This window comes from Ursus arctos, unplaced genomic scaffold (assembly GCF_023065955.2).
Source record: "Ursus arctos isolate Adak ecotype North America unplaced genomic scaffold, UrsArc2.0 scaffold_4, whole genome shotgun sequence".
Classification (NCBI taxonomy): Eukaryota; Metazoa; Chordata; class Mammalia; order Carnivora; family Ursidae; genus Ursus; species Ursus arctos.
In genome coordinates, this window is record NW_026623056.1 from 17,697,435 (window position 1) to 17,713,003 (window position 15,569).

General features: G+C 44.7%; 1 protein-coding gene across 5 annotated transcripts in view; it reads left to right on the top strand.

Annotated features, from left to right (window-relative positions):
- The window catches only part of MAP3K13 (mitogen-activated protein kinase kinase kinase 13), a 131,637-nt gene that overhangs the window by 106,342 nt on the left and 9,726 nt on the right, over positions 1–15,569 (top strand). For all 5 annotated transcript variants that reach the window (XM_057306708.1, XM_057306706.1, XM_057306707.1 and 2 more), the window contains 4 exons: positions 5,278–5,387; positions 6,151–6,267; positions 6,943–7,080; positions 11,453–12,239. In XM_057306708.1, the coding sequence (XP_057162691.1) occupies positions 5,278–5,387; positions 6,151–6,267; positions 6,943–7,080; positions 11,453–12,239 (1,152 nt within the window). The remainder of the gene's footprint in view (positions 1–5,277; positions 5,388–6,150; positions 6,268–6,942; positions 7,081–11,452; positions 12,240–15,569) is intronic.

Consider the following 15,569-nt stretch of genomic DNA (forward strand, 5'->3'; position numbering starts at 1 on the left):
AGCTACTGAAGTACTAAGAAAAGCAACAGACTTGGGTCTAACGCTTGTCCTATGATCTTGGATAAGCCACTAAAATTCTCTAAGCCTCAGCGTACTCTTCTAAACCGTGAAGATGGTCATCTCTTCTCTTCCTTATGGGGTCGTAGCTAGGATCAAATGAGAAGATAAAAATGCAATGGTATTGAACACTAAAGAGCCGCTCGATTGTAAGATGTTATTCGCTGGCCACGAAGCTACAGAAACGAAGCGTCCTTCGGGCCATCACATTCTGGTGAACTCCTGAGATGGACGAGGTGGCAGTTGGGGAACCCCTCAGTGCGGTGTTTTGCCTCGACGCCACTCCGACGGGGAAGGAGCCCGTCGTTCGGCACCGGGCTGTGCGCTCCTGCAGCTGGCTCGTCCCTGCGGCTTCCCCTCCTCCCGCCTGCGGATAGAGCCCGGTCCGCGTCAGTTACCCGGCACCGGTGCTTAGCCACGGGTCTCCGCTGTGCACCAGAACTGTCCATCGGGAGCACTGTCGGGCTGTCGGGAGCCCGGCTGGCTCCCTCCTGAGAGTAGTTGCTTCCGCTGTTCCTCGGCAGCGGCAGCCGTAGCGCAGCAACCCATTTCGCTACGGTACTCCACTCGCCAAAGCTACTGCTTCGCCCCCACGCAGTAACCTGTTTCTCCAAGCGCGCAACTATTGTTCCTGAAATTCAACTGCATTTGATATTAGTCTTTTTTTTGTGTGTGTGTGAACTCTACGCCCAGCGTGGGGCTTGAACTCCCAACCCTGAGATCAAGAGTCGCATGCTCTGCTGACCCAGCCAGCCAGGCGCCCCAGCATGGGCTGTTAGTTGTTAGAAAACATTTTAGCGGCGTCCCAGATCCGCACTGCTGGGTGGGCCTTGTGTCCGGCTTCTAAGCTCTCCCCCATGCTCTGCCTTTGCACCATTCTGGTTCCCTTTTGAGTACCACTGTACCACTGCGATCACCCAGAAATTTGGGGGCTGGGAATTGCAGACACACGAAGTTCATTATAGGGACGGACTGTGCTCCTTAAGAGTCATCTCATCCTGGGGCCCCTGGCTGGCTCAGTTGGAAGGGCGTGCAACTCTTGATCTCAGGGTCATGAGTTTGAGCCCCATGTGGAGTGGAGAGATTACTTAAACAATTTTTTTTAACTTAAGAAAAAAAAAAACCCAAAACAATTTCATCACGAGAAGTAGGTCCTTAGGCAGAGGCTGGACACTCAGCCCGGAAGGCAGTAAAGAGGACTCCTGGGCCAGTCAAGGGTTGGACTTGATGACCTCTTAAGTCTTTTCTGACTCAGAATCTCTGATTTCCTGCTACTTAGCCCCCTAACATTCTGCTTCTCTATTCCTCCAGCTAGGCTGGAACTGGCTCCACTTCTTTTTTTTTTTCCTTCTTAAAAATTGTGGTAAAATATGAATAATACAAACTTTGCCATCTTAACCATTTTGCAGTGTGCAATTCGGTGGCATTAATTAAATTCACAACATTGTGAAACTGTCACCGTTATTTCCAAAAGGTCTCGTCACCCCATTAAGCAATCATTTCCCATTCCCTCCTCCTCTTGGCCCCTGGTAATCTTTGTTCTACTTTCTGTCTCTATGAATTTACCTGTTCATAACAGGTAACTGGAAGGCCGAAGAAGACGGAAAACCTTTTAAGTGGGATGGCCTTTCCCAGGCCTTATCTAGGACATAAAAAGGATCCCATTAATGGTAATAACCCATGTTTCACTTGGGATTTTTCCCTTACCTGCTTACCCCCCTTGTGAAGCACCCCCTAGTCCCTCCCTTCACCCCCCACATGCATTTGGGGTGATCCCCAGTGAAGAGTGGGGATCTCAGTAACCTCGTAGTAACATCTGTTCTGCTTTCCACGGACTGGCCAGACAGCAGTTTCCTGCCTAGTGTCGCTAGATATGACTTTATAGGTGCGCTCCGTTTTCTGCTGCAAGACCATAGGCCCAGCTGGCCTCCATCGGATGCCGCCATATCCTAAGGCACTGCCGTCACCCGCCAGGAGCTGCCAATTCCTGCTGTAACTAAAGTTCTGGACTTCTCAAGAGTCCAAAGCTGCACATTGTTCTATTTACACAATGAACTGTTCCTTTCTCTGTTGAGTTACACTTGGTTACAGAGCAGTGCTGGTGACGGCCCAGTGTTTTACAGATATTTTCATGAAACACTGGGAAATGCTCTTCCATCCTAAGAGGGTGGCTTTGTTATAGGTCAGGCTCATGCGGGATTCTTCCTTCTCTCACACCGTATTTTCTCTCAGAGGCATCTCAGTCTCTGCGAACTGGCTTCCAGCCTACCTACCTTCCCTCTCTTCAGATATGCCCAGACACATCTGAACTGAAGATTAAATGCAAATCGGAACTCCTGTTATGTAAAGATTCTAAGCATATGGGGTGGAACTCCAAAATTATCATTGACCAGTAACACCATAGCTTTGGGGAAAATACATTATTAATCAGGACCTGGGGTTTTCCCACACATCCTGTTCCCTCTTCATGGTGGGGGGGGGGGACTTCTTTTTGGAAATCTACTTTTTTAACAGGTTTCAATCTTCAAAGGGTTCTCTTTAAATTTCCATTCCTATGGGAATGGAAGCTAGCTATCAGAAGGTTTATTTCCTCAAGAATTTCAAGAATAAAAAAAAGGAAGGAAGGAAGGAAGGAAGGAAGGAAGGAAGGAAGGAAGGAAGAAATCTGTTCTTTGACATCTGATTCCTGACCACCAGAGGGAGATAGTCTGTTCCTGGTCCCTTCTTTAGGTATTGTACTGGTGTCTACTGATACGTTTTTGCATAAAAGAAGACACTTCAAGGCCCAGACCTGGTGCTCTCCCTTACCTTTCTTGGTCTAACAACTCTTTTTTTTTTTTTTTTAAGATTTTATTTATTTATTTGACAGAGAGACAGCCAGCCAGAGAGGTAACACAAGCAGGGGGAGTGGGAGAAGAAGAAGGCAGGCTCCCAGCAGAGGAGCCTGATGTGGGGCTCGATCCCATAACGCCGGGATCACGCCCTGAGACGAAAGCAGACGCTTAACGACTGCGCTACCCAGGCGCCCCTGGTTTAACAACTCTTGATTGTCAATCTTAGGCTTCTTAAAGCTCAGGTATTCTCCTTCAGACTTTGATCTGATGATGGCAAGAACAGCATTACTGGAGGCTCAACCAAACTTGCATTTATTGCTTAGTACTGTCAAAGACTGTCACCAAACAATGGGCAGTGCATTCTGGATCTGAGTTTCTGATGACCTTCACTTTCTGGTGACCTTCACTTTCTGATGACCTTCACTTTCTGATGACCTTCACTTTCTGATGACGTTGTTTGGCAGGTTTGGTCCCCAAAGTCAACTGACTGACAGAAATCTTTCTCCAATGGTCAGTCAATATGTGTATGTGTATATATATGTATACATATATGCGTGTATATATATGTGTGTGTGTATATATATATATATACACATACATACATACATATATATATACACATACATACATACATATATATACACATACCTACATATATATATGAAGATCTGGCATATTATAAGCAGATAACCAGGGTAATCACTTTCTAAATAATTTCTTTTATGAAAGTAAATGAGAGGGGTGAGAGGGGTGGCTCAGTCGGTTAGACGTCTGCCTTTGGTTCAGGTCTTGATCCCAGGGTCCTGGGATCGAATCCCATGTCAGGCTCCCTGCTTGAAGGAGAGTCTGCTTCTCCCTCTCCCTCTGCCTGCCACTCCCCCTGCTTGTGCTCTCTCTCTCTGTCAAATAAATAAAATCTTAAAAAAAAAAAAGTAAATGAGAAACAGCAAATTTGGGGAGAAACCTTCAGCAATTTCGCAAGTACTTAAGCATAACTTCTTCCATGATCTAAAGAAATAATTTTACACGTGAATCTCAAGGTAATAGAGTAACTCCAGAGGAAGAATATATAGAGGCATTTAGTTATACATCTAGCCTTGACTGGAAATTATCTTAATCTAATTAGCTTCTTGGGATTGTAGTTTATATGGAATTTGAGGAAACATCTCCTTTAGCTGCTTTCTAGAAACTGCCTGTAGACTATATTCCAGCAGAGGTTTTTCTAGCCCCTGAAATTTAGGTAAAATTGGCTTGGAATTCCGGGCCTTGTGGAAATCCCAGTGTCCTAACACGTCTGTGAATTCCTAGGCGATTTATAATTTCGTGGTCACTCTTGCTCTGCCTTCTTAAAATTTTTGGGCCCCATCCCCGCCATCTTGTGGTTGTTCCTTTATCTTTACCCGTCATTGACCCAAACATGAAGTTCAGCACCTTTCCTTGATGTCTAAAAAATACAAAAACACTCATCCAAAGTCAAGGTGAATGTCAGAAACTTTACTAAAGGTTTCAGAAATTGGAAGAGGCTTACATTTTGAATAACTGAAATCACGTATTAGGTATTCATCCCCATTCTAAAAATCTTGTCAGACTACTAAATTGTTTAGCCATACTTTTTCTCCTCCTATTTCTCTTTTCCTGTTCTTTCCCTCACTCCTCATTTCCTGTAGAATTCCCTCTACTTTTACTCCCAAGTCCTGTTGTTCATGCCCTTTGGGTCTTCTACTCCAAATATTTTTTTCCAAGATATTTTCTTTAAAAAAAAAAAAAAGATTTTGTTTATTCATGAGAGAGGCAGGCAGAGGGAGAGGGAGAAGCAGGCTCCCCGCAGAGCAGGGAGCCTGATGTGGGGCTTGATCCCAGGACCCCGGGATCATGACCTGAGCCAAAGGCAGACACCTAACTGACTGAGCCACCCAGGCGCCCCAAGATATTTTCATCAACAAAACCTCGGAGAAATTCTGGTGCCAATTGTAAACACGATCCTGTTTTCACTGGCATGTACTTACTATACCAGATGGTTAGCAGAGCTCCTCCCTTCGGCCAGGCCATCTCAGCCACCATCATTTAAAACTGAGCTCTCTTGTTCCAGAGGTGATGGCCAGTATGCCAGCTGTGATATTTCTGGTGGCCAGTATGGCAAGGAAACTGGAAAAGAGATGGCATCCCATGTTGGACTAAATACAGAAAATGAGGTCATGGTGTGTGAGCAGGGGGATGTAGATACAGGAGCGTGAGCTCTTGTGCTATCCACTAATATTTATTGAACGTTTTTTCTCTAAGGCTCTACAGTAAAGCTTGCAGGGAAGACCATCTTACACCTGACCCTCTCGTTGCATCGGACTGAAACTCCTGGAGTACTAACAAAGTCTAATTTGTCCTCACCCAGGCTGAATGGAGAGAAGAGGTGAAAAAACACTTTGAGAAGATCAAAAGTGAGGGAACTTGTATACACCGATTAGATGAAGAACTGATTCGGAGGCGCAGAGAAGAGCTCAGGTGGGCTGCTCTCTCCTCCACCTCGTCTTATCCCCAGATCTTCAGATACCGGCGGGAACTCACTTTGTGAATCACCATTTCACCTTCTACACACATTTCACCTCTGCTACTTACTGTTAATTCTCTTTATAGGTTGCCCCAAAAGTTAGCCCTCCTTTATCCCACTGTCCCGTCCTCTCCTGCAGCCTTGTAGTCCTCATTTATCATATCTGCCGCCAGCGCTCCTAGAGCCATGCTCTTTCTTCATTCAGGGCCTGTCCTAGCTGACATGGTAGACAGCGCTTTATAAGATGTAGTTGCTGGTCTCAAGATGCTTATGATGGATTAAGGGGTGTAGCCACAGATACCACCGTACGAGGCAGGATCTGCGCCATAGATAAGTATGGGGTTAGGGGGTCAGCCTTAATTGCATATTTCCATGAACGTGAGTGAATTCTACTGTATTCTTATTAAGCTATTGTCAACGCTACACAGACAAAGGCTTCACGTGATACACAAATCACAATCAGATATTTATCTGTGCCCCCCTCTGGCCATTCTGTATGGCTGGATGTGGCCCCTAAGGATAAACCGAGTGAAAGCTTGGATTTCCCACCTCCCACTCCATTGTCCGAGTCATTACATCAGACAAGGGATCCTTAAATTGAGACGGCCCTCAGACAAATGCTTTTGAGAGAAACCATCCTGGTTCTAATTCATTAGAGCCGTTCTTTGTTCTCTCCCCAGGTAGTCAGCCTCTCTGATCCTCTCTTTTCTTTGGTAGGCATGCTCTGGACATTCGTGAACACTATGAGAGAAAACTTGAGCGGGCTAATAACTTATACATGGAACTGAGTGCCATCATGCTGCAGCTAGAAATGCGGGAGAAGGAGCTCATTAAGTATGTATCCAGGCTTCTGTCTGTCCTTCGAGTCGGGTCTATCAGTCAGCCCAAATGTTGCTACTACTCAGAACTAAAGTGGCAGATACTTTATTCATTTACCCAGCATTCCTTAAGGGAGGTGCTGTGCCCAGCTCCCGCCCCCGTGGAGTTTCAGTTGAGTGGAGTAGCTGCCGAGCTTCTCATAGAGGAGCGTGCACTTGACCAGCATTTGCAACTTCACTCCGCCGAGTGGCTCCGAGAAGGGGTCCTCATCTCAAGAAAAGCTTGGCGTGGGTGAAGGGGAGCTTTTTGCCTCCTGGGCAAGTAAGGTGGCTGATGAAAGTGGCTTAAGGGATTCTTGACCATGACAGGAAATTCCGGTGGTCCTGACCAAAACCACGACAGAAAATAAGTAGGTCTTCTGCCATCGCACTGTGTCTCTCATGAGGTACGTTGGGGAGGGAGGGTCAGCCCCCGAGTGCACCAGAAGTGGAAGAGCACAGTGAAGTCAGATTAGTTGATTTGAGCATCTTTTTTTTTCTTCCTTTTTAACCTGAATAGTAGCGTTGTTATTTAAATAATGTATATCTGTTAAGGGTGACCAGAATCTGAGTGGCATTAGCCTGTGAAAACATCCTGCCCATCTTCTCTGTCTGCAGCGACTGAGCTGTGGCTTTTCCTTTCATTCTGCAGACGTGAGCAAGCAGTGGAGAAGAAGTATCCTGGAACCTACAAACGACACCCCGTCCGTCCAATAATCCACCCCAACGCCATGGAGAAACTCATGAAGAGGAAAGGCGCACCTCATAAATCTGGGATGCAGACCAAACGGTGAGGCACCTGTGCCAACCTGACGCTCAGAGAAATAGGAAAATATCCCCCAAAATATATTATCCCATGACGGCGTGTCCACTCCGTAACTCATCATGGGCACACTTGCCTCTAGACAAAACAGAGTAGGACGGGGAGAGAATGTGTCATGAACGCTAGGGATCTAGTTTTTATTCTCGGGGGCCTAGATATTTATTGTCTTAGCATGGGATAGGGAACAGAGAAATAAACTGAGGGCCAGGCAGACGTGGATTCAAATCCCGGCTCTGGCTGTTATTATAAGCTGTATGATGTGGGCCATGTCACTTGACCTCTTTCAGCCCCATGGGTAAAATGGTATAATGATCACACATGAGATTTCTTTTCCTTTTTTTGACCCCAGTGCACAGAACTGGGTTAATCATAAGTCCTGTTTTATGCAACATTGGTCCATGTGTGTTCCACTTTTACTTATTCATTTAGTTAGTTCTTTTTACTAATGTAAAAAGTGCCTATAAATCCACCACCAAAAACAAAAGCAGGGGCTTTGATAATTACCTATACCTAACCATGTGGGGCCCCTCATTGTATTCCTGCATGGGATTTCTGTGAAGTTTAAATAAGAGAAACACGAAAGCACCTTACAAATCACAGGTGCTAAAAAATGAGTTTTTGAATAGTTACAAAAAAAAAAAAAGATTGCCCTTTCCTCTAATTACAATTCATTTTCCTTTTACTAGTTTAATCTTAGAATGTTCTTCCTGTCAGTTTTTATGATCAGGCTCTTCTAGACGCCCATTCCAAAAAATGGAGAGTGGACTCTGTTCTAGCCAAGTTAATGTAAAGGAAAGAAATGTCCCTACCTGCGGTGTAGACCCAATGGTCTACTGTAAGATGCAGTAAGAATAAAGGTAATGACAAAATGCAAACCAAGAATGTATTTTAAGGCTTTCAGAATGGTGACCATTCGGAGTATGGCCATTCTACCATAGCATGACTACTATAAATCCAAGCTACTAAAGAGTAATTACATGGATTAATTCCAGTTTTGCTTTTACTTACCACCCCTGATCACCTTCTAGTCAAGTTCTGAGAAATTGCAGATGGCACCTGGCAAAACCCTGTGAGGATCCCCGTACCTCTTTCTTTTAATGTCTTAACTGGAGACAGAGTTCACCTGCTGGCTCCTCCCTGCATCCTGCTACAGTTAAATCTAAGAGCTTTGGAGGAGAAAATAGTACTGTTTCATTTTTCAAAATATGAGCTCAGGTTCACTTTTAATGTTGGCTATGAGGAATATGTTTAGGGGAGTTTGCCGCTGCCAGCAGATGGTAGTGGACAAGCTGACTGAACTCACCCAGGAAGACAGCCTGGAATGGGTCTTTGAGCTGCAGAGACTTCTGCTGTCAGTTGATTAGCGCCTGGACGATGTCAGTTTCCGATTATTTGGACAGTCCAATGATTAAGTTAGAAGTCCAGTGCCTGGGAGATTAGAGAGGAAAAACTGTCCACCATTCTTTGGCCTAGATGTCAGTGTGGGTTCAGTTGGGGACTAGAAAGAAGAGAATCCGAGTTCAATTATGGGTCCACCAAGCCTGTTACAAGTGAGTATAGTCCAATACAGTAGTCTAAATACCTCATAACAAGGAGAGGCTTGGAATGGGGAAAGAACTATTCCTTAATGTCAAAAGACCTGGGTTCAAGTTAGAAGTTCTGCCGTTTACTTCCTCTGTGATGGACACAAGCCAGCTAACCTCTCGGATCCCTCAGTGCCCTTATCTGTAAAATGAATATTGGAAAAATGAATAGTAGGAAGCAAGTGTTTTATCTATTGTAAAGTGCTTTGTCAACTGTGAAGTGCTGTATCATTGTTACTCTGTGATTTTTGCACTTCCAGGTTCAATAAAAGCAGCCTTCACCTGACTTAGGACACTTTCACCTCAGCTCTCTTCTAGATCCCACCATAGCCAGTCACTGTGTAAGTAGATGTCCCAGACTGGGCCTCAGAGGGCTCTCTTGCCTCAGTAAAAGCCCCAGGACCTCCTCAGTCCACATACTTTCTGAGGCACAAGGTGGTCAGCTGACCACAGAACTATGAACCTGAGACAGGAGGAAGCTCAGAGCAGCACAGTACTCTGCCCACCTTATCACATGCCAGTATTACCTGGAACTTCTGTGCTAAGATGAGCCTTTAACTGTTCTCCTGAGAAAGAAGGCAAACCCGTCTCCCACAGCCTGATGCCGACTAATTTCCTGTGAGCCCTAGCTATTCAAATGTGGTTGTCCGTTCAGCATCATGTGAGAGTGTGTTAGAAATGCAGACGCTTGGGCCCCATCCCAGACCTGAGCAACTCAACCATTTTAATAAAGCCCTGTGATTTGTCGGCGCCTTTAAGCTTGTCCTCTGAACGTCCAGTAAGCCAGTCTGGGGATTAGGAGAGACTTCTTGTCTGGATTCTGCCAGTAATGCACTGTGAGACCATGAACCATTTTGGGCTTCGGTTTCCTCATCACACAAGGTAGAGGTGGGACCGTATCTGTGGTTTTCAAGCAAGGCCTGGGACACCCTAGGGCTTGCAGAGAGATCTCAGGGATTATTGCGGAAATACAGAGGGTGAGGAGGGGGGAGCCCAGCAGGGAAGGGCTTCTGCTCTCCGCCTCTCCCCAGCTGTCCCACTATATCTGGGTGGGGGAGTTTGAGATGTAATTGACATATAACATTATATTAGTTTCAGGTGTACAACATAACAATTCAATATACATATATATTATGAAATAATTACCGCGATAAGTCTAGTTAACATCCATTCATCACCGCGAATAGTTATATATATTTTTCTTGTGATAAGAACTTTCAAGATCTCTTAGAGACTTTCAGATATACAGTGTGGTACAGCTGACTCTTGAACAACACGGGTTCGAACTGCACAGGTCCACTTATATGTGAATTTTTTGCAGTACAATACTATGAGTGTATTTTCTCTTATCATTTTCTGAACATTTTCTTTTCTCTAGCTTCCTTTAAGAATACAGTATACATTATATATAATAGACAAAATATGTATTAATCGACGTTTATGTTATCAGTAAGGCATGTGGTCAACAGTAGGCTATTTTTAAGTTTTTTTGGGGTCAAAAGTTATACCTGGATTTTTGACTGTGCACATCATTCAAGGATCAACTATATTATTAACTATAGTCTCCATGCTGTACATTACATCCTAGGACTTAGATGTTTTATAACTGCAAGTTTGTATCTTTTGACCCTCTTCCTTCATTTCACCCATTCCCCCATCCCCCACCTCTGGCAACCACCAGTCTGTTCTCTTACTAAATCTATTTTATATACTGAGTTTCTCATAATTCATTTGGGGAAAGGATTCTGTTGTTAAAAAAAAAAAAAAAAAGTCTGGTCCTCCAGCTCTGTAATCTGAAGATCTGTGTCTGTTTGGTCCCAAAGAAGGAGGGAAGTAGTGGCGCTATCCGGTATCCTCACGTCTCTGCCCGTGCCAGTCCATCGCTTCAGAAAGCATCGACTGCTTGCCTGGGCACCCTGAAATCAGTGCGTGCGAGGTGTACCTTCAAGCTCTGGCTCACTCTTGCACATGATCTTCATGACCAGCCCAGTGAGCACTCGAAAACAGGGCTAGGAGAAGAGCCAGGACCCTGCCAGGCCACTCCTCACAAGCCCTTCTCTTGCTGGCTCTGTCCAACCTCCTAGGCTCTATACTGTCTCCCCCTCCTCAGTCCTCACCCCTTTCCCCCCTTCTTTAAACATGTTTGAATACTGAGTGTGAGCAAGGCTCCCTGCTAGTGTCCTTCCCATACACAGATGGATGGACCTAGTCCCAGACCTCAAGGAGACCATGTCTAGACCAAAGTCCCTGAACTTAGCCTCTTGCCTAAGTAACCTGAGGTTTCCCTCTCTTGTGCCAGACCTGTGTGATTTGTGATCTTCCGTGGGATCTATCTAGACCCATCATCAGACAGATTTCTGATCGTGGGCAAACCCTTGCTCTGCCTTGGCACGTGGGCACCAGGCTGGTAGCTGAGGTTATAAGGAAGAGATCAAGAAACCTGTAGGGTAGAATTAGAATTTAAAGGGGTTGGGTACTCAGCTAGTAAGGCACAGAAGAAACTCCAGAAGGAATGAAGGAAGTCCTCTATAGTGCACATCCAGGTTGCTTGTAATTTTCTGCTGTGTTAAACTATAGTCCCTCACATAACGACTTCAGACATACATCGTCGTGCACATCTGTGACCTCCATTGGATAAATTCCTGCGTACGTGACTGCTGTTTCAAAGGGTGTGTGTATTTTAAGGTTTGGGTTACATTTCCCCAACATGAATGTGTTTTCGTATGTTTACAACGAAATCTTTTCTTTCCTCCCAGGCCAGATCTGTTGAGATCCGAAGGTATCCCCAGTATGGAGGTGGCTCCCGCTGCGTCCCCTTTGTCCGGAAGTCCCAAAATGTCCACCTCAAGCAGCAAGAGCCGGTATCGGAGCAAACCACGCCACCGCCGAGGGAATAGCAGAGGCAGCCATAGTGACTTTGCCGGGATCTTGAAAAACCAGCCAGCCCAGGAAAATCCACCCCATCCCACTTATCTACACCACGCTCAGCCCCAGTACCCTTCTCCCCATCACCACCACCCTCTGCAGCAGCAGTACCAGCAGACCCCTCCTGCCACGTCTCAGAGTCACCATCCCAGGCTCAATATGCACGGACAGGACATTGCAACGTGCGCCAACAACCTGCGGTATTTTGGCCCTGCAGCAGCCCTGCGGAGCCCACTCAGCAACCATGCTCAGAGACAGATGCCTGGCTCCAGCCCTGACCTCATCTCCACGGCCATGGCAGCAGACTGCTGGAGAAGCTCTGAGCCGGACCAGGGCCCGGCTGGCCCATGGGGCTGTTGTCAGGCTGACCCTTATGACCCCTGCCTCCAGTGCAGACCAGAACAGTGTGGGTCCTTAGACATACCCTCTGCTGAGCCGGTGGGGAGGAGCCCCGACCTTTTCAAGTCACCAGCACATAATCCCCTCTTGGAAGATGCCCAAGGTTCTGAGAAAATGGAAGAAAATGAATTCAAAGGCCGTAGGTCTGCGTCATCCCTTGGCATTCCTCATCACATCACCCCCCCAATGCTACCTCGAAACACAAGGCCCCTGCAAAAGGTAAGCTGTAATGCCAGCAGCAGCTTCATGGAATGTCCGAGCCTGGCATGTGGTGTACATGAGAAAACCTGCATCACATGTCCATTTTGTAAAGGGAAGAGATGACAAAAGCATAAACAGAAGTTGCTTTGACTTTCAGTACTCTCTTGCCACGCTGCTTAAGTGATAGGTTAGAGACTGCGCTTTGGGAACTGCTGAACCAGAGGGCTGATTCAAATGTATCTAATTTAGAAAATAGATAAATAACCATATACTAGGGATATGTAATCAAAATTAGAATTACCCTAGCCTAGTCCCGATGGATGTTGCAAGAAGGAAGGATCCCATTATAAAACAAGTTTGAAAAACATAGTATTCTCTGTCCTCTCTTGGGGATTCCTAGTGCACATCAACAAATCCTAGGCTGTAAAAAATCATACAGTTCCTCGTTTAATCCAGCCTTTCCCTCACCTATTTGGCCATACTGGCTTTAAAAATAACATCTTATTAATATCCCATAGATCTAGCTTTCTTCACAAGATATTTTGGATGGGTGCCTGGCTGGCTCAGTCAGTGGAGCATGTGACTTTCAAGCTTGGAGTCATGAGTTCAAGCCCCACGTTGGGTGAGGAGCCTACTTAAGAAAAAATAAAATATTTCTAAAAACCAATGGATTTTGGAAAACACTGCCTTTATTAATAACCATCATGACCCAGTGAGGTCTCCATCACTGAAACCTGTTCCTCTCCTCCTCACGCACTGGCTGCCTAGGTTTTATTAGCTTGGAGGCACTCTACTATAGTAGTTAAGAGTATGAACCTGGGAGCCAGAGAGATCGGAGTTCAAAGCAAGGCTCTTTCACTTAGAACCTCTATGAACATTGGTGTCCTTGTCTATAAATGGGGTGCATAGGGGACCCTGCCACATTGGTTGATGTGAAGATTAAATCAGTTAATACATATAAAGCATTTAGAACAAGGCTTGGCACGTAACAACCTTCCAAAAATGTTACCTCATCCTGCTAATGAGTTAAATATAAGATTAGGTATGAAAAGTGTTTAGCACAGCGCAAACACCCACTCAGTTCTCAGCGTTGCTTCATCTCGTCAGCATTCATCAGGAGTGAGTTGAAGGAATGAAAGGGTCTAAAATGTAAATGAGTATGTTTCAGTCAATTAGACGTTTAAAAGAAGTAGGGGCGCCTGGGTGGCTCAGTCCTTAAGTGTCTGCCTTTGGCTCAGGGCGTGATCCCAGCATTCTGGGATCGAGCCCCACATCAGGCTCCTCCGCTGGAAGCCTACTTCTTCCTCTCCCACTCCCCCTGCTTGTGTTCCCTCTCTGGCTGGCTGTCTCTCTGTCAAATAAATAAATAAAATCTTTAAAAAAAAAAGAAGTTGACATACCTGTTGGAATGGCTAGAATCAAAAAGACAAGAAATAACAAGTTAGAGAGGATGTGGAGAAAAGGGAACTTGTGTGCACTGTTGGTGGGAATGCAAACTGGTGCAGCCACTGTGGAAAACAGTATGGAGGTTCCTCAAAAAATTAAAAAGAGAAATACCATGTGATCCTGAAATTTCACTTCTGGGTATTTACCCAAAGAAAACAAAAGAACTAATTAGAAAAAATATATGCACCCCTGTGTTTATTACAGTATTGTTTACAATGGCCAAGATATGGAAACATCCATCAATGGATGAATGGATCGAGAAGATGTGGGGTGTGTGTATGTGTGTGTGTACATACATACATAAATACATATATACAATGGGATATACTCAGCCATAAAACAAGAATGAAATCTTGCCATTCATGACAACATGGATGGACCTATAGGGTATTACGCTAAGCGAAATAAGTCAGACAGAAAAAGACAAATACCATATCATGTGGATTTACATGTGGACTCTGACAAACAAATGAACAAAAAGCCAGAAATAGTCATAAATATGGAGAACAAATTAGTGGTTGCCAAAGGGGAGGGGGGTGGGGGAATGGATGAAATAGGTAAAGGGGATTAAGAGGTTCAAACTCCCAGTTCCAAAATAACTCACAAGGGGTGAAGAGAAAAGCATGGGGAATTTAGTCAATAATGTTGTAATAACTTTGTAAGATGATAGATAATAACTGTATTTATTTTGGCAAGTGTAGCCTAATATATATAATTGTTGAATCACTATGTTACACACCTGAAACTAATACAATATTGTAAATCAACCATACTTCAATTTTTAAAAAAAGTTGTGGCTCAGAGCTACTGTCTCAGAACTGCATTTCCTCCCCTACATACAGTGTTGCTGCTGACAAAGCATTCCCAGAGATTAAATTGTGTTTTGGGTGGTGAATTTGGGTTCATTTGATCTCTGCTCCCCCACCCCTATATGGTCAGTGACATGTATTTTTTTGGTAACAACTTTATTGAGATATAACTCATATACCATAAAGTTCTCCCATTAAATGTACCACTCAGTTCTTTTCTTCACTGTTATCAGCAATTTTAGAATATTTTCATCATCCCAAAAAGAAACCCTGTACCCTTTAGCAGTCACCCCAGTCTGCTCCCGAGTAACATGTATCTTTGAACCATTCTGATGCCATTTTGCTGCATTCTGTGGGCTGGCAGGCCAGGGAGCGCACACCATATACATTTGGCCTCACTGGAACAGTACTCCCACAGGGCAGTTCAACTTCTCTTGAATGAGATCCACTTCCACAGTGCCTCGGATAAATGCTCATCTTGGCAGTCAGTATAACCCCATGCCTGTCCTTTCTACTCAAAAAAGCATATCAGAATACAAATGGGTAAGACTAATGGTATATTAAAACTGACTTTAAAAGTAAATTATCCTCAACCTTTGGTACAGTTGCTTGGACCCAATTACCCACCTCACAATGGATGGTAGTAATCCAGTGCATCATGATTCTGTGGGTAAGGACAGTTGATTTTAAGTGTACTTGTTCTTATGTTCTCGAAGAGAGATGGACTCTTCCCTGTGAAGGAAGATCATCTCTCAGACAAGACACTTATGCAGCCTTTCAGAGTAACCACAGAGCCCTGGCAATCATGAGGCCTCGTATGTCCCAACCGGAGCTCCCTTATCCTTACCAACATGCTGACTCCATAATGCACTAAGCACCTGTTTTGTATTCAGGTTGGAATGAGAAACACTACACAAGATGTAGTTTGACCCTCAAATAATGTATGCCTTAGTAGTGCAAATGAGCGTAGTAACTATAATATTAGTGAAAAGGTGATTGGTACATAGAAGGGTAAAAGTAGTTGTTGGGTTTTTAAAGAACTGAAAGATCACTTCTTGGTGGAGTCTCTGTGTCAGGGCCTGGACCATGAATG